At 38.8% G+C, this 19614-nt stretch overlaps 1 protein-coding gene across 1 annotated transcript in view; it reads left to right on the top strand.

Moving 5' to 3' along the window:
* Positions 1-19614, top strand: part of PREX1 (phosphatidylinositol-3,4,5-trisphosphate dependent Rac exchange factor 1) — a 2105011-nt gene that overhangs the window by 2063875 nt on the left and 21522 nt on the right. The window contains exons 37-38 of the mRNA XM_044089931.1: positions 9017-9204; positions 13300-13402. Coding sequence (XP_043945866.1) covers positions 9017-9204; positions 13300-13402 — 291 coding nt within the window. The remainder of the gene's footprint in view (positions 1-9016; positions 9205-13299; positions 13403-19614) is intronic.

Below are 19614 nucleotides of genomic sequence, written 5' to 3'. Positions count from 1 at the left end.
CACGTTGCCTCTGTTGTATGGAAGGCTTTCTACATGGCCTCCCTCATAAATAAGGGTATTTCATCTAGGAACAAGGAGGTCATAACATCCCTATACTCCTCCCTTATCAGACCCATTATTGAGTACAGTGCCCCCTTTGGCATGTACCTTGCCAAGCACATGCAGCAGCTGGAGAGACCACAGAGGTTCCTGACCAGGAAAATTCAGGGTCTCAAACACCTGTCCTATACAGATAGGCTAAAAGCCCTGTCTCTCTACTCAGTCTCATACAGAATGCTCAGAGGTGACCTGTGTCAGGCATACAAGGTCATCTCAGACCCAGCCTTGATGGAGTTGCTGCATATCCGTAAGTTAAACTCCACTTGCGCAACCTGCATGCAAGGCCTTAACCTGGTCTGTGACATTAATAGAACTTGTCGGCGGGATAGATTTGTGCCCCAAAGACTCCCCCATCTGTGGAATAGACTCCCTCTCCATTTCAAGCAGAGTACCTCTCTAGCCCTCTTTAAGAGGAACCTGAACGACTGGATGGGAAGCAGAAAATACACCCCTGGGATCCCATCTGTGTTCCAGCTGGACAGGGGAAACAGGTGCTGACTTTGAGGAACATGGTCGTAATTCTTGGCTAAGCTTATAAGGGCCTTCGGGCCAATATCTTAGTATTATACTATGACCCTATAATTGCACCACTGTATGTAATCCCAATCCTGTATGCAGTTGCACCTCTTTTTGCAGTCCTACTGCTGTATGTAATCCTGCTTCTGTGTATAATCCTGCTATGTACATAGTCCTAAAATTGCATACAATTTCACTGCTATATTTAATCTGGATTCTGTGTCTAATCTCACTACTGTATGTAATCCTGCTGTTGTATGCAACTCCACTCTTGTTTGTAACCCCATTTCTGTTTGTAACCTTTCTCCTGTACACAATTCCACTCTTATATGTAACACAATTTCTTCATCTAACCTTACTTCATTGTGCAGTCACACTGTTATATTACCCAGTTGTTGTGTGTAACCCCCATCTGTATCTAACTTCACTTCTCCTTGTAATCCCACTGCTGTGTGTAATCCCACTCTCATATGTAACCAACGGTTTACTATCAAATAGTTGACATTCAAAATAAATTCCTACCTGAAATATCAATGCACAGGTTCAAAACAGAATGTTGAAAAGGTCAGAATGTCGCAAACACACTTTCTTAAGCAAATTTGACCTTTCTCGACATCCATAGACTGCAGTCGGACACTGCACATCACTTGACATAAGTATTATGCAGCGGGCAAGCCCCCTGCACCCTCCACACCCCCTGCATATTACATATTCCAACTCCGAGATCACACTACAACGGGGAAAAGGGCAAATTTCCTGCTCCACACTGTACCACAATCTCTTGTGATAAGGTCGACCATATATGTACGGATGTACAGTACATTCACTGAACCAGGACTCGCACAAATGAAGGTTCGACAGCACGGATTCAGCCAACCAAATTTCGACATCCTGTGGTCGTCGAACCTTCACTTGCAATTTTGATGGTAAACCATGACCGACATGTTATTCTAATTCTGTATCTGTCCTTGCTCACTTTTGTAATCCTACAGTTATATGTAACTGCAATCTGATGTATAACCTCACTGTTGCAAGTAAACCAGTTGTTATAGGTAATCTCCTTCCTGTATATAACCAAAATCCTATATAAAGTCAGGATGTAATCCTGCTGTAGTTTCTGCCGTAGTCCTATAAGCATCCTTACACTTGCATGCAACCTACTGTTGTATATAAATACAGTCCTGCATGCAACTTCACTTGTGTATGTAATTTTGCTTGTGTGTCATGCCAGTTTAGTAGGTAAGAAGAATGTCGTATGCATTCACTGTTGTATTTAGTTATACTCCTGTGTTATAACCTTAGCTATTCTTGCATCGAATCCCTTTTCCCTCTCTAATCACAGTCCTGTGTGTGATATTGCTCTCCCATTTAACCGTTCTGCTCTGTCTCATCCCAGTCCTGTATGTAACATGACTCTCACATCTAATCCCTCTCCTCTGTCTAATCCTGGTCCAGTGTGTAGCATGACTTTCACATCTAATCCATTTTCTCTGTCTAGTCCTCGTCTTGTGTGTAACATGACTGTATCATCGAATACTTATCTTGTATCTAATCCCAGTCCTGTGTGTAACAAGACTGTTGGTTATAATCCAGCTCCTATGTTTAATCCCACTGTTATATGCAATATGACACATTTAATCCCACTTTTGAATGTTATATGACTCTTACATGTAATCCTACTCTAATGCCTGTACCTAGTTGTGTATATGTATGTAACATGACTATTGCATCTAATCCCTGATTTGCCCTAATTCTGTGTATGACTCACTTCCTGTATGTAATTCTGTATATGTGCACAGTGGTAATCCTGCATGTATTTCCACTCCTCTGTGAAATGCTAAGCCATTATTTATCTCTGTCTCCTGAGTTTAATTTTTTCTTTAAATTCAACAATCATTCATGCATGTAATGCATAGTACTGAGCATAACTGCACACTTCTGCATGCAGTAGCCACTCCTACTTCTAACCCCGCATCTTGTATGCTATAAATGTCATGCATGTAACTTCAGGCCTTTATCTAAACCCACTGTTGTGCATAACAGTAATTCTTTATGTACTTCCCCTGACAAACCTAACCCTAAGTATCTGTCCCCGCATCCACATGTAACGTGTGCCCTGTTTGTAACTATATTATCCCTGAATGTAACTGTATTCCTTTATGTGTTCCACATATAATTGTACAGGTCTACTTCTGTTCTTCAAAAACACACTTTACCGAAGAACAGAAAGTCGAACCCCCTGCACCCCCCACACCCCCGTTACTTACATATACTAACTCTGAGATCTCACTACAGTGGGGAAAATGGTATATTTCCTTATTCCCCACTGTACCGTGCTTCAGTAAACTGTTATTTGCGAAAGTGCATTTTTATTTAAGTGCACTTTCACTAAAGTGGGTTTGGCTTTCTGTTCTTTGGTAAAGTGTGTTTCTGAAGAACAGAAGTGCACTGTTTACAGTTTACTGTGTAACATCTATTATAGTTTAGAGAATGGGCTTACTGTACACCAGTACCCTGACTGGAGAATGAGCGTTCTCCAGCAGGGTATTAATGTACGAGTAACACCCACTGAAAAATGAATCTGCTGTTTTACGGCAGCATATTAAGCCACCGTGATGCTTAGACTTAGAAAACAGAACAGCCGTCATTATTTTACGCTCACTAAGCAGTGCTTTTGCTGTTTAGTAGTGTAAAATAAAATAAAAGTTAAAAAAAGTGTGTATGTGTTTGTGCGTGAAAGTGTATGGGTCTATGAGTGTGAGAGAGAGAGATCGGTTGAGCTACTATTTTATGCCCACTAAGCAGCGCTTCTGCTGTTTAGCAAGTGTAAAATAAAAAGTTTGTGTGTGTGTGTGTGTGTGTGTGTGTGTGTGTGTGTGTGTGTGTGTGTGTGTGTGTGTGTGTGTGTGTGAGGGAGAGTGTATGCATGTATTAAAGTAAGAGAGAGAGAGAGAGTGTGTGTGTGTGTGTGTGTGTGTGTGTGTGTGTGTGTGTGTGTGTGTGTGTGTGTGTGTGTGTGTGTGAGAGAGAGTGCCTGAGATGACTGCTGGCAGCAGCAGTAAAGAGGTTTACAAACCTCTGCATCTTTCAGCTGAAGAAATCTGGATAACGCCTAAAATAAAGGGGAACAAAGGCAATAAAATAAGAATTAAATTATTGCACTTATAAAATTACAAAGCTGCTAAAGTAAAGGATTTAAGTTAGCATGAATTTTCTTAAGGAAAAAAGTCTTATCCTTAAATGTTTGTCATAGTAATTTCAATCTCCTGTGAACCAAATGATTTAGGAGTGAGGGACCAAAAAATAAAGTAAATAACCTGGTTATATTTTAAATGTTATATTTGGGATGTAAAATGTTTCCTCCAACACCATTAACATATACTACAGCAAGTTTGAAACATTAGGCGGAGTAACTATTTTACATCAAAAATATAACTAAAAATATATAGTAATAAAAAAAATATATATATATATATATATATATATATATAAGTAAAACACAACAATTTTACAGAGAACCCAAAAAAATTGTTCAAGTTCATCAAAACCTGGTTACAGCAATCTTATTTACTAATAACCTCCCCAAACATAAACTAGTAATATTCACTTCCAATTTGGACACTTCAAAAGCAACCAACCTAACCACCGTTTTATCTACTAACATCTAAGTTGAACAGGTAACAGACATGTGGCTTACATCAGCTGAGTCAAATGGAAAGGAGGATTGTGGTGGCTCCTCTCCCTGTACTGACCTTATGCTCCAGGGTACTATCATAGCTGCTCTCCCTGAGAACAGACCTGGGGGTGGATTGATCTGAATCCGTATAGTAGCCCTTGCTGGGAAGTGTCAAGGAGCAGTCGTACCCCCATATGAGGGGGGGATGTAGGTGTTCCCATTATGGTGGCGGTGGGATTAGGCTACATAACAAAATGCCCTAGTGACTGTCAGGATAATAACTCCATGATCAGCTGTTGCCTCACTAAGAATGAGCAAGCTGGGAATGAGTCATGCAAGATGTCGACTGAATGGGCCAATAGATTGTGAGGAGCTGGTAGTCATCAGGCACTGGGGTACCTGAAAAGTATAAATTTGACCACCACATTGACTGCATTACCCACAAAGTCTATCACAGTGTGGGTCTACTTTGTAAGAATAAATGCTTCCTCAAGAGCACAATGGAATTGCCACTGCATCTACCCTCCTGCTATGCAGCCTACTGTATGTTTCACCAGGTTTCCCACATTTCCAGACTTCTCAGCTTTCTAAGCTAGAGGTTTATTACAACAAAAAATGCTAAATTCATCATTAATCTACCTAGCATATCCCATCGCAGCACAGCCTTTAGAAAACTGAACTGGCTTGAACTTCCAAATCTCATTGTTTATAGCCAGTTAAAAATACACTTCAAGATACTCTATATCAGCCAAGTAAACCCCAAGCAATTATTTATATATTAAAATGGTATGCCCCACCAAAGAACCTTGAACCAAAAGAACTTGTCTAACAGAATCCCAGAAATACTGTAGTTCTGATAGCGATATCCTGTTTTCTGTTAAGTTCTCCAAATTGTGAAACACTGTTGCAGGATCTATCAAGCAGATAAATAATTTCCTCTTATTTAAAACAAATCTTTGACTCTTCTTAATGAGCACTTGTTTCTATGGGTGCAGTTTTTAAGAGCTCAGAAAAGTTAAAAGTCTTTTTGCCCTGTTTTTCAGCCAGTCTGCTGATTTGCATGTGAGATTTCTGGACAGTGAGGTTTAGGAGTTTGTGATTTCCCTACTATTGTGCGATCTTGGAGTTAGTATTTTGAACTTTTTAGATTTGATCTAATAAGATGTCTCTTTTTGTAATTGCTCTTTTGAGTATTTATTATATCGTGAGACAATTGTCTCTGTACTTGTCATGTACCTATGGGATAAAAGAATGTTATCCCTTTGTGCTTGATATGATAGCTTGAACAAATGCAGATATAGTCAACTTACAGCTTGATCTGATAACTTGAATACATTTAGATTTTGTCAACTTAAAACTAAGCAATCATTGTAAAATATTGTAGAAGAAAATTGATATAGTTCTGTATACAACTGAAACTATAGTTCCACTTGTGTCTGACCTGTTTGTCTATAAACATGGTTTTACTTGTTTAAATTCTACTAGACTGATTGTGACACTGACCATGTACCATCTGTCTAAGCTATTACTTGAGAACTGTATGCTTAAAAAGCTGTCTGAAACAGTGCAAGAACTCTATACTTTGTACTATTTAATGTTATTTGCATTACTCATTATCTGGAGCTTATCTTCCGCAGTGGATGTCTTGAAAATGGGTTATCGATCCAGTTGGACTTTCCTAATAAATAAAATAACATGACTGTTACATTTAACCCCATTTCTACAGGTAATGACTATGTAACCTCTCTTGCCAGTGTTGTGACCTAGCCACATATTACTTTGCAGATGCTTCTTATTAATATGGCCCTCGATGAGGACTCTTATGGCTCAAATAGCCACTTGTTCCTGCACCATTGTCTGCTTGCTTAACAAGAGATGAAGCTTGGCTGGCGCAAATGGGTAGCTGCTCTAGCCGCACGGTATCAAAAGGCATGATTGGCAGATGCTATTCAGTTGGTAGTTACCACACCTTTGGAACAGACTCACAATTCATGTCAAACAGAACATCTCATTGCCTTTCTTAAAATGCAATCTGGATGATTGGATGGGTAACCGTAAATTCACCCCAGGGGTTCCACCTGTGTCCCTTTTGGACAGGGGCAATAGGTGCATGGAAATAAGGGTAGAACTTGGCTAGGCTTGTAAAGGCCTAGGGCCATTACCATAGTAACTTCCTTTGATTCTATGACACTCAAGTGTATGTCATTGTTTAGTGTCCTCAGTCTTCAGTGATTTATGCGAAAAATCACATATATTTTTAAGGAACAAACCAAAAATATGAGGCGAAAATCTGGACAGTTGAGAGGTGTGAGTACTTCTTTTCCAGTTTCCTTCCCAGGCATCACTGAGGTAAGTAGAAAGAAACTCACCACTAATCCCTACAACAGATACTCACCATTAAGAGCACATGTCATAGATAACATCTTCCACTCTTAGTAGTCACGTTCAGTAACCACTGTGAACTTGTAGAATGGAATTTCTAGTTATACACATTTACACGGTTATGTACTTGTTTAGAAACTTGCATTGAAGTTTAGGACTGCTCTTTTTTAGCAGGGTTACTCAAACTTTCAAACAACATTGTGAACATATTTGAATATTAGAGCAATACAACACCGTCGTAAACAAAATGAAAAATATATAGCCACCATTAGTTTCTAATTCATTTTTAAGATACACAACTTGACTTATCCATACAAGTATTTAAAGTTCATTTTTTCACGGTTAAATCAAATTTATAATTTATAAAACAGTTATAATGCACTTAAAAATTAATTGTGTTGCACTGTCAGCCAGTGCCTCACCCCTTACACCTTCTCTGTTATGTATTCTGACTTATCTGTTAATATCCATCCTTTTGATAAGAAGCTAAACCTGGACTCCATCTACTTGAGTTGGTGGTAGCTCAGGTGTAAGTAAAAGTTCTCACGCCACCTATCAAAAAAAGTAGGTTAAGTTCCTCGGTCCTCAGGCCAAATTTCCCTTAGTAGTACAAAAACCACCTTGTGTGTCTGTCTTGAAAAGAGGCCACCAGCCCAGTGGGACTAACCCGATCAACAAAGAATAAAATAAGTTGCTACTTGCAAAATTGTAACTTGTTCCCCTTTTTCTTTATCAAACTTTATCTTATACCTCTTCCAGTTCATTGATTGTAGTTTTAACGTCATCTATTGTTGGTTCAGACACCCTCCCAATTTTCTAAAAATACCTTTATGGTTACCAGTAACAAAAGACATAGAAAAAGCTATACTGTAACTAGGTTCATCTAGTTCCAAGCTCCAACTCAAATACATATTTTCTGTAGTTAAACGTAAATGTTTTACCATATTCAGAAGAGCTTGTTTAAAGTTTGCTAATTTAGTAATTTAGAGCAAGACTAAAATATGTGTTCCCAATTGCCCCTTTTATGTTCCATACATCTCCAATTTCTTTCATTTACCTGAGTAAATATTTTTTGCGCTGTACTTGGAGTATAGAAATACATATGCCAGCATTCCCAGACAGATTTTCTAAAACTTCTTGGTTTAATTGCAGATTTTGGAGCATTGCATACTTCCTTCTATTGTTCGCAATTTATCATGTAAAAATTCATCTCATCCAATCCATTCTACTTTCTTCAGACTGTTTTTATAGCTGTTATGCAATAACTTATACACTCTACTTTTAAACTTTTATTCATTGCTATTCCTGTCTGAGGGTCTCTAAAAAATGTTGCTAGTTCTGCCACACCACAGTCTGCTCCCCTTTCGGACTTTTATTTACCTCTGCTATTAGCCCTTGATAAGGTAAAAACTAAGGTAAACGCTGTAGTAGGTGAAGATTAATTAGTTCTGCTTTTCACTGGGGAGTACCTACCATTGATTTAGATTGCTAGAAACCATTTCAAATTCTGTAACTCACCATGCTTTGATTTCTGCAAAAATGGTTTGAAGGTTGATTTTTTCATGTAAGAGCAGAAAATATGCTTAACAGTATGCTTTGATGTTTTTCAGGTTGCATGGTGTAACCTAACCAGATCATATTAAGCATGTTTGATTTTCCACTCCACTTTTCATAGGTTCATAGGTAGGTAATAGGCTATCGGCCCTAGGGCCCATACAAGCCTAGCCAAAAAATGTACCCTGGCTTTCTCCACCCAAGAAAATTATTTTCCTGTGCCCCTGTCGAGCAGAGCCACAGAAGTGATCCCCGGGGTGAATTTCCCATTTCCCATCCAAATTAAAAAGAGTGCTAATGAGGATCTATGTTTGACATAGATATGTAGTCTGTTCCAGAGTATGAGAAGTCTCTGGGACAGGAATCTATCCCTCCAGCATGTCCTGTTTATTGTGGTGACAAGGTTAAGGTCCCTAGAGCGTGTAGCTCGGAGGGATTGGGATTTCTTTAAGTGGAGCATGTCCAACAGCTCATTTTGTATCTCATTTCATTTTATGAATAGTTGTTTATCAGAGAGGGTTTGGGCACTTTTTTGTCAGCTGTAACTTTTTTGTTGTTGTTGTTTCTTTTGGCTTTTTCCCAGTTAGGGGTCGCCACAGTGGAACTCCGGTCCGCTAATGATTGGCAGAAAATTTTACGTGCCGAGTTGCCAGCCCTGACGCACAACCTTCAACGAAGGTACGTCAGCTGTAACTAAATTGCAAAAAAGAATATAACTACCTGATTCTTTTAACTCTTTCTGGTTCATTAAGAATTATGTAATATTTATACTCTATTTCTTTTTATCAGCTGATTCGTCCAATAAATGCACTAGATGAGCTTTGCAGGCTGATGAAGGCACTGGTTACTTCCAAGTCACCATCTTCGGGGAATTCCAGCATTGCTGCTTTGGGTGTTGGTCTCTTGCCAATTTCTTCAGAACTCTGTTATCGTCTTGGAGCTTGCCAGATTGCAATGTGTGGCACTGGAATGCAGAGGTAAGCTGGTAAAACATTTTCAAACATTGTCTGCTTGATTTGTAATTACTTAGGGACACGTGACAGTTGTAATATGCTTCTGTCGTTGATTCTCGTACGGCAGATGTTGACTGTGAAACTTCAAAACTAAATCTGTGAATATACCGTGTCACAGAAAACATATTTTTTTTAGAGCTTCAATTAAATTTGTCTAAATGTACATTCAGTTATTTAACAGTTATGAAATGTAAACAATGCTTTCAGTGGTCATGTTATGTTGCATATGGAAAAGGAATCTGTCAGTTAAAGAGAAAGTAACACAAACATTCTTCAACAGCAGTTCTCTTGTAGGCTGAATTCTGTTTAGTTGACACCTACCTTTCAGGTAGAGTTATGACTGTTTTCAGGAATGTTTGGTACTGATAGTTTTACATGTGTGCATGTATAGGTAAGCTTTCTCTTACTGGAAATACGTTTCTGCTTATTCAAAAGTAAAATAGTACATTAATTTCTAGCTAGTATCACCTTTTAACAACTTCCTCTTTAAAATGTACAGATAAAACAGGAAGCATTATATCAACACTGCTTTACATAGACAATATAAGCTAGTTACATGCTTGAAACTGTAAAATATGCATACATCGTTTTTTTTTTTTGGGGGGGGGGTCTTTATCCTCTTATGTTGGGACTCTGTTTTCATGCCTACAGTAAAAACAGTAAAAAAATAATGCTGACTGTAAATTAGCAGTGCCTCGGAGTTAAGGAGATATTTGTTTTTGATGCAAAACCAAGAATTACCTTTTTTTGATGTAGTGTGATGTCAGAATTAACATTTAGTTATCAGGGTCAGAGCCCCCCCAAGCAATGAGTGGAGAGGGTTGCAGCCTTCCTACAAAAGCAATTAGTATATAGTAAAATGCTTATTATTGGTGACATTTATATTTTTCCTTTATCAATTACTGACAAATAGAATTTAATGGTATTGTTTCAAAGTTATGTAATCAAATTAAAAAGCAATTTAATGACATTGTGTAGTTTCATATTTGCGTTTGGAATTTAATAGCAGCTTCAGATTCACATTTTACACATGCATATATCTGATGATAAAAAAGGGCTGTTATGTACCCATGACAGCAACAGTGGTTCAGAAGATAGTGTTGCCAGCTCTGAACAAGAGGTTCCCTGGTTCGATTCTCACTTAAGGTGCCTTCTGTGTGGTATCTGCTTGTCCTTCCTGTGTTCAGTTGGGTTTTCTCAATGTTGTCTGGTTTCCTCCCACATTGAAAAGACATGCAGTTGGTGGTTGGACACTCTAAATTGGCTGTAGGTGTGAATGTGTGCGTGTGTGTAAGGTAAGGAAGAACAAGCGAGGCAGGGCTAGTCATATGGCGGTATGTACCCCTAGATGATGTTCATTGTTGATGTGACACTGACCCCTTTTACAGATGGATGGATGGACTTAGTATGTTAACATGAGGGATAGACATGGAAAGAGCGGAGACAGATTCTTTAGCAGGTCATTAGAACTGAATTGCTGCACTGAGTGGTTTTGAACAACATGGCATGTTCTCTCATATTGTGCATTAAAACAGAATTGCTAAACAATGTATGGTTCTGTATCCTAGTCTGGATTATTTTTTATTTATTTACTTATTTATTTTCTATTTGTTAATCAGGTCCAAAAACGCTTTTCAGCTGTGGCCCGGCTCATATTAGCAGTAGTCAGAGAAAAGATAACCGGTATTTGTACAGATATATAGTATGGTTACACAAGCCTGTGCATAAATATATACAATGCCCACTATGGCCACAGTGTAGGTGTTATGCATAAGTTATTTACAGAAGGGTTTGCACAAGAGAAAACACAAGAAAAAAAAGATCATTTGCCTGCTGTAAGGATTACATACACATAATAACAAACATAGGCAACAAAGGGAGTACATAGCAGAATTACGAGCCATAATCTGTAAAGCATTTATATGCAGAGTAAATATGGAGTGCCTCAGCCAGTGCTTTTTTTAAATCTAAGAGAGTTCCTTTGCCTCTCAAGTCAGAACCAAGATTGCTCCATATGTCAGGACTCTGCTTAGAAAAGGCGCTTTCACCCAAGCTGTTTTAAAGGGAGGTCTTTGAAGGGAAATAATATCAAGCTGAGCATTTTTAAGGGAGTAGTTAGGTTCTCTAACAGGTAGGAGCCTTTTAAGTGGAACGCGCTATCCTTAATTTAAGATTTTAAATATCAGTGTATTAAGTAAGTAGGTGGCTTTTTTCAGTTACTATGAGCCAGATTTCCTTCTGTAGAAGAAAACAATGATTGTAGGTACCTGTCAAAAGGGCTAATATGCAACTTTTGTTTGCAGTGGTCTGAATTTGTTTCTTTCTGTAGGAAGAATGACAGATCAGTATTGGAGGGACATATTCCAGTTGGGGCAGCAGGACATTTTTGGCTATGGCCAGTCTAGCGACAGGTGAAATTCTATAACAAGGCTTTAGCTGAGAGTAGATCTTCTGTTACCTATGTGGGTAGTGAGGGTAAAGGAGCAGTTGAGCGTGAGACGTAAGTATTTTTATTCTGTAACTATGGGCATCCAATTGTTTAGGGAGTTTGATACTGAAAATGTGGGTATTTGAGAGAGTAAGGTATGGAGAAGAGCATTACAATTTTTTTTTGTTTTGTTTTTTTTTTTGTGATTTATAGATAGTTTATTGGTTGTGTGCCAGTGGCAGAGTTTGATAAAAGATTGTCACTATAAGGACAAATGTAATTTGCATAGAAAACCATATTCAGAGAGGGAAGGTGATTTGGCAGGTCATTCCTGAATAAGGAAAAGAGAAGCAGGCCTATTACTGAACCGTGTTAAATGCCTGTACTAAGTGTGCCGACTAGGAATACTTCATATTTGAATAAACCTGACAAGTTCTATTTTCTTAGTAGCTTAAGAGCCATTTATTTTGTCCAAAGTTAAGTTTGGTAAGTTTTGTGAGTATACGGTTGCTGCTGACTGTTTCAAAAGCTTTACTCGTATGTATAAATAAGCCTGTTGTATTAAGATCTTCATTCATATTACGGCACTTAGAGTTAGCAGTGAGAAGAGCAGCTGTGGTGCTGAATGCATTTCCTTAAGCCATGCTGTTTGATAGGAATCCATATTGTTTTATTTGATTGTGAAGTTTTTTGAAGAGTTTAGTTAATGAACATAAAGGTGAGATAGGGCACCAATCCTTACAGCATTTGGCGGAGGGTACTTTTGGAAGGCTGATAATGAAGAATATTTTAATACAGGAGGAAGTAAACCAGTAGTGAGAGAGCAATTGTAGCGGAATGTAAGAGGTTTGGCAATATAGTGTGCAACTTTGCTAAGAAATATGAAATTAATCTTGGAATGTTTATAGGAGGACTATTTAAGGCCATTAATTATTTTCTTTGTTTCTTTTTCGTCAGTTTCCCTAAGATGGAAACTAGCGTCAAATTCAGCAGGTGTGGATACAGAGTAACTTGCACTGGGCTGTTTGGTTGGGTTTGGCAGCGATTATTAGTTGACCCAGAAGAGTTATTGATCACCTATATGGAAGAAAGAAGAAAAGATTTAAAGATATATGCATGTTTACTGCTGTTAATCCCTCTGTTAAAATAGTAGGGATGGATGTTGCTATGGATATGATCAGTAATTTATTTAAGTTCTTTCCAGAACTGCTTGGGATTAGAGAAAGCTAAAAGTTGTTTTTCGTGTTTTTCATGCAGGTAGTTGGATTTAGCAGTGTTAGTGACTATTGTAGTTTGTTTTGTGAGGTTAAGATTCCCTCATTTGTGCATTAGAAGATAATTACTGATCAGAATCCTTCTATTGCTAAGTGCAGGATTTTCAAGTAAAAGACATTTAACAGCATTTGCCTTTCCCGTTAAGTAGAAAACTCAGGTAGTCCATTGTTTGCAGTATCACATCATAAAGTTCCACTCTGCAGAATTAGGAAAAGCAAAGTTACAGGTATGGCTACAATAGAAAAACAGCACAACTCAGAAAAGCAATAAGCAATGCAATTTCAGCTACATTTGAATTTCTAAAGTTTAAGAGATCTTTGCACAGTTAAAAATAATCTGATTTTTGTAATAATTAGGTGCACTCTGAATGTCTCCTTGGAATTTGCTGCTACCCTTGCACGGAGCCATGGGTTGTTACCCAGATGTATCATGCAGGCCACTGACATCATGAGGAAACAGGTAAGAATTAAACAACTGTAAACATAAGTTAATAGACACCACCACCAAAAGTTCACTGCCACACATTGGTACGCAGATAAACATTTTCTGCCATAATTTCACCACTTAGAGCTTAAAACCTTAGTATGTAAAGTTTTTACTATGTCCTTTGCAGTATCCCTATATTCCATTTTTTCAGTTGTAATCATTCTTGGTTCTACTATTTAATATCTAAATAAATTGCACCAAGTGCTTATTTTTATTTTTGTGAGCAGAATCATTGACATTATTTTTACAGTACTCACAACATAGCATAACATAGCTGCCCCCAATAAAACTTAATAAGTTGCACTTGATCCAGAAACAAATTAGCATATTTTAAGTTTTTTTGTCATTCATTTTTGTTGTACTGCTGTTATGGGTTTGGTTTTAAACATGTGAACTTCAGACACTAGGCAAAAACTATTTTATGGATATAGCTACTGAGATGGCGGATGAAGGAGACTAGGTTACTCAGCAAACAGCCAATCAGTTGAAAATGTAAAGACAAAACAGCAGTGAAGATCACTTAGCAGGTTTTTTCTGCCTGTCTCAGGAGAGAGTGACCTCAGAGCTGATTATGTTAAGTATAGGTGAGTGGGGATGCAAGCCCACCCCAAAGAAATCAGTTATTCCTGTTGTTATAAGAAGCTGCTAGTTGGTGGTTCACCTAAACGGGTGTTGGACTATCAACCTAGGTCAGGGTGGGAGATGGTTGCCTTAACCACATGTAGACAGTAGTGTATGTATGTACTTAGGGAAAGGATTTATATTAAGTAATGAAAGAAGAAACACAAAAGAATTAAAAGAAAAGAAGTTAATCCAAAATTACAAATAATATCATTTTCATAAAGAGAAGCAGAGAAAGTTAAATTGGATGTGGCATATCTGTCTGTACAGGTAAAGCTGTGAGCCATCAAGTAGAACTTTCATGCTGGATGGTACCTTGTGCATCAGTGTCATAGTCCACACATACACAGAAAATTCATAGTTCATTCACAAATGTAGCTCACAAATGTGTCACAGCAAATTAGCATTCTATTACCCACTGTCATTTATAGAAAATTCGTGTATAGAATTGTGAGCTTTCTCCTTTAACAAGTGTGAAAACAAGTGTGAAATCTAAAGTTCAGGGAAGCTAGTGCTCTCTCCATGGAAGCATGTCTGTGAAACAAGGTGGATGTGCTCTGGCATGCTGATGTTGTCTTAGAAAAATCAGTGCACTGCTGAAACATATTTCATCCCCCATTTATTCGAAGATGAGAAAGTCTTTGAAGAAGGTTCATCAGAGAATTTCCCCAGACTGGGACTAGATGTTTTACACAAGAGTACCTCACCTAAGCTGTTAACCTTGTCCTTTAAGTACTAAGCATGGAAATCCTGCAGTAAACTGCAGGCAAAAACTTCTTGGTTAAGTCCTGAGTCCTCCACCCCTTTGGAGGTATTCTTTCCTGGACCATTGTCTGGTGTCAGTAGCAATAGTGCATGAAAATCATTATACACTTCACAACTTAAGTGCTTGCCCCATGCAGGGACTCTAGACATCTAGAACTGTGAAAGACGATGTGTGCCATATCCTCAATAGGTTGCAGAAATCTTGGTTGACTTCAGAGAGAAAGAGAACTCAAAAGATCATATCTCTGCACCAATTATATCAGGCAGTGAAACTGGTGGCCACGTAGTGCGGCCATTCAAACCTCAAGACCTCCTAAGCTTCAGGACTCAGTTCAGATGTAATCAGTAGTCCTAGTTAAGCCTAGAAGCCCTGAAATCCTCTATGCTTTACAAATTTCATCCTCTGCACAGAATGTGAAATGTGGCCAAACCATCTCCTTTAGCAGAAAAATGTTTTTGAACTGTCTATTCTTCCTTGCCTAATTTGTCACAGCTAACACTGAAAGATGCATATCCTTACGTTCATCTTGCCAGCAAAAAATTCTTCAGGTTCTGAACAGCGCTAATTGAAAAAGTAGGAGGAAATGTTTCATCTTCTTTGAGAGTGCCCTTTATGGGGATCACTGGGAAGGTCCCCTCATACAGACCACAGATCTATGCTGGATCACTTTTAGTAGGTGAAGGACAAAGGAGGGCAGATATCAGTCACACCCCTAGGAGAATGTCAGTCCCTGAGATGGCATCATCATGGGAGGGGACGCACCTGTCTTTGACTTTAGCAGAATCTGAGGGACTAGACAAGGTTTCATCTCTCTCACCCCCCCCCCCCCGAGGAGTGTATTCCAGAGGAAGTATCCACTGGCTGTAATACCTGCACACAGCTAGCCTATTTGTTTAAGTGTCTTGGGAGCCAGTGGCTCCCAGGCAAATGAGAGCCCTACGATCCATTAATTCCTTCCTTCCTGCCCATTTGTTCCTACCTGGAAATTCTCTATGAGTTCAGTCACTTGTGGTGAGAGTTGGGTTTTAGAGAGCAGGACTAACCCCTGATGGAACAGACTTCTGTCCTCTTCATGTGGACAAGGGCAAGTACTGAATATGAGGTTAGCTCAGATCTGGAAGTGACAAAAGACCACTCCTTCACTTTTTACTTGTTCCTCCTCAAAGAAGGCAAGGAGGACATTTCCTTCCTGAGGACTTCACCTCTGACAATCTCTTTGGCAAGACTGGGGAGCTGAAAATTTAAAGGACACCATAGTGGAAGGCACTTCAGGGATAAGGCCAGATATGTCAGGTTTTGGGAACCTACTCTGAAACTGGCTTCTCTCCCCTTCTTAAAAATCATTTTGGAAATCCCAAGACAAGCTCACAGTATGTCTTACAGGTTAGATAAGATATAACCAACATTAGTCAGGTACTCTGTGTGTTAGCTACCAGGTTAATCCACTGTGACCTGGTCTGCTCATGGTTTGCACCATTCATGCTACTTACTGAGTGACTCACCCCCAGCATCTCTATATTATGAGTCAGTGTACCTGGCTGTTTGAGACAAAAATGCCTGCGCTGTCTCATTCTTCTGCCTGTGCATTCTGAATAGGTATTTTCACCTTACTAGGTACTGAGGCCAGCTCTAGAAAACTCAAAAGGTTCTTATTGACAGATTGCAAGCCCATTTATTGGCAAACGGCATGTTATGAAGGAGACATGCGATGTTGTATTTATCTACATACTGCTTAGTTATGTACAGCTGGAGATGCAGATGGCCTCCTTTGCTGGCAGAAGACTTCAGGAGGTTCACGCAAGCAATAATAGCCGAAATGGTGTGCAGTACAAAGAAATAACAGATGACCCAGGAGTGCTGTGAGGCCGTGCATCTGCAACTATCAGCTTCACCATGCTTGGAAGGTCCATTAGTTCCCTGCAGTGCTCACCTTGTTGGGCATTATTGCACTTATAAAATGGACTGTCTATAAATTGTTTTGTTTTTGTCGTATTAGTGTTTAAATATTTTTTACATTTTTGTTGTAAAATAGTTTCTAAACCTAGTGTTTCAGACTTGGCTTAGGCTATGTAATTGCTGTCGGCATAGGGTATGCAATTGTTGATGGAGAAAGTATTTTACATCCAACATGCATTATGGTATATAAATATTTAATAATGTCTAAACAAACACACAGAGACACAGACACATATCAACGCGCGCACACACGCACACACACACACACACACACACACACACACACACACACTCATAGTCATACACAGACACAGGGGCACAGACAGACTGACACAGGCTGATGCACAGAAACACATTTGCTCACACACATACACTCCCAGTAATTACAACCACTTTATTGACAATATACACCGCAGATGTATGAATGAAGTACATGGTTACTAGCAGGAGTAATACTTACGTCATTGCTGTCAGACCCATACAGTACAAAACCTTAAAGCTCCCCATCCACACACATATGTCCCTCTTACTTTCTTCTAGTTTTTTTTTGCTCTCATTAATGGTAGATTTTTCAAGACCTGGGGTTAGGGAGGGGAAAAGGAAATGGAAAGAGTTTAGTCTTGGTGCACAGACTGTGTGCCAGAATAGGCACTTTACTTTTCAGCAGACTCCCCCTGTACATTAATTGCCCCCCCTTTTAAACATGTTCAATGTGGAATGCTTATTCTTCGAACCTGTTTTCTGTTATCCTCTCCCATATATCAGCAGCAGTTCAGAGTTTCAGAAGTTCCAAGTATAGAAACATGAGGTGTCCTTCTGATTCCAGCTGCCAGTATGACAGTGTAAGCAAGCTAACCAGGCTCAGTAGGGAGAGAAGAAGCCCCAGCAATAGCAACCATTTCCTTCCAAAATCAAAACAGGTGGTTTGATGTCTTCCAGGGCCATGAATCTTGCAAAAGGGAAGTTGCCTGATGGAAATTTCTCTGGACAGATCAGTGAATGTCAGCAGTTAGTTGTTTTTTTTCCCATCTACTGCAGCAGAGTCAGATACTAGAATCTGGATTCCCTTCATTCCAGGAGTTCCTAACATATTTTTTTAAATATTCCATTTACATTTTTGGTAGGTAATTTCTCCAAGAATAGATATAGAACCAGTCCATTTGGGTCAGAAAAAAGTTATTACTGAAATGCCTGAAAAAGTAGGTCCAGTACAAACCACTGAGAATGTTAAAGTATTCAGTTTCTGCTCTGTTTCTTGACATAGTGGTCTGGTTTTGTTCCATAGATGTGAATGACACCTGTCTTCAAATTCCTATTGCCCACGCTCACACGTAGTTTCTCATTTTCACAGTTCAGAAGAAGAACAGGAGATACTTGTCCTTTGAACTCATGACTGGTCTTCATATCTTTACCAGATGTCTTGCATCTATAGAAGCATTCTTTGAGGACTGGACTTTTACATCTTCCCTTACCTGGACATCTGGCTTCTTGCAGCTCCAATTAGTGTGATATTGTTTTATGGCTTGAAATATACTCTAGCCTTGTTTGACGTGCTGAGTTTAGCCATCAGCATAGAGAAGTCCCATCTTCTGTCATCCCATGTCATGACTTTTAGAATCTCAAGCTAAACTTAAAGGCTGGCTATTCCTTATCCTGTTTAGGATAGAAAGGCAAATAATGTTGGAAGTCTAACATAACATGCACTGTGATAGGGAATGAATGGGTTCATTGATCAGGAGGGCACTGATGATTGGCAGGCAGTGAGGACAAATATACCAGAAAAACTAGTCTAACTACAGTTATCAGCATGCCTGAAAAAAAGTCCATGCTGTCCGTACACCAACATAGCATATGATCAGGTAGGAGTGCCATGACTGCACTTTAGATCATAACTGATGACGTGTTACTAAATATGGAAAAGGCAACCTCACTGGAGCTATTTTCATAGCTCTGATCATTGTTTTTTTATTGGGTTGACCTTTAACAGACTACTATGATGAATGCAGACTTCAGTCCAACAGCAAAAGCTGGTTTAAAACCTACAGCATTAACTCAAATTCAGTTCCTCATTTTGTGAATACTCAACCCTTAATCAGGAAGTTCTACAGAGTTTTGTTCTTGCTCAACTGCTGTTCTCATTTTTTTAACCAGCTCTTTGCATAACGTCTGTATAACACTATACTGGTATACACTGATAACATGGCCCTCTACATTATGGCTCAAACCCTGATATGGTAAAACACCTGCTTAAGCAAGAACTTTCCACTCTGTTTACTGATAATCACAACTTAAAAGCTATGATCATTGGCATGGCACACAAACTCAATTTTGTCCTGATAATTGGCATATAGTAATGAAAAATTATACACCTCTTGAAAGCACGTCACTTGCAGCACTTAGGCATTTTACTTGATGAAGTTCTGAATTTTGAGTGTCACATCAAGCAGCAAAAACAACAAAATAAAAAAAATTTGTAGACCTTGAAGGAATGCACGAATGCAAGCAGTATAAAATATTATGCTCCATCTCCAAACTGAATGTGGCCTTTCACCTAACGTATCCATGTAACAAAGTAATAAATGTTCTTTGCAAACCACTACAAGCAGTATCTTCAGTTTATTACCCTTGCACCTCAAAGAGAGCAGCACTGCTGTGTTCTCTCAAAAGCCAAATGGCTGCCAAGTCAACAAAGAATTACTGTCTGCTAGGTTCCTTACTTTTTCAACTATTAATAATGGAATCCATTTTTTAATTTTCCAGCAGACTCACGAGAAGATAAAATCTCTGCCAGTTATGCTCAGTATCATTTTCAGCCCCTTTTCAAAAAAACAGTACTTTTTCC

This window comes from Protopterus annectens, chromosome 12.part0 (assembly GCF_019279795.1).
Source record: "Protopterus annectens isolate FY-2018-M chromosome 12.part0, PAN1.0, whole genome shotgun sequence".
Lineage (NCBI taxonomy): Eukaryota > Metazoa > Chordata > Ceratodontiformes > Protopteridae > Protopterus > Protopterus annectens.
This window is presented reverse-complemented; position numbering and strand designations above follow the sequence as displayed.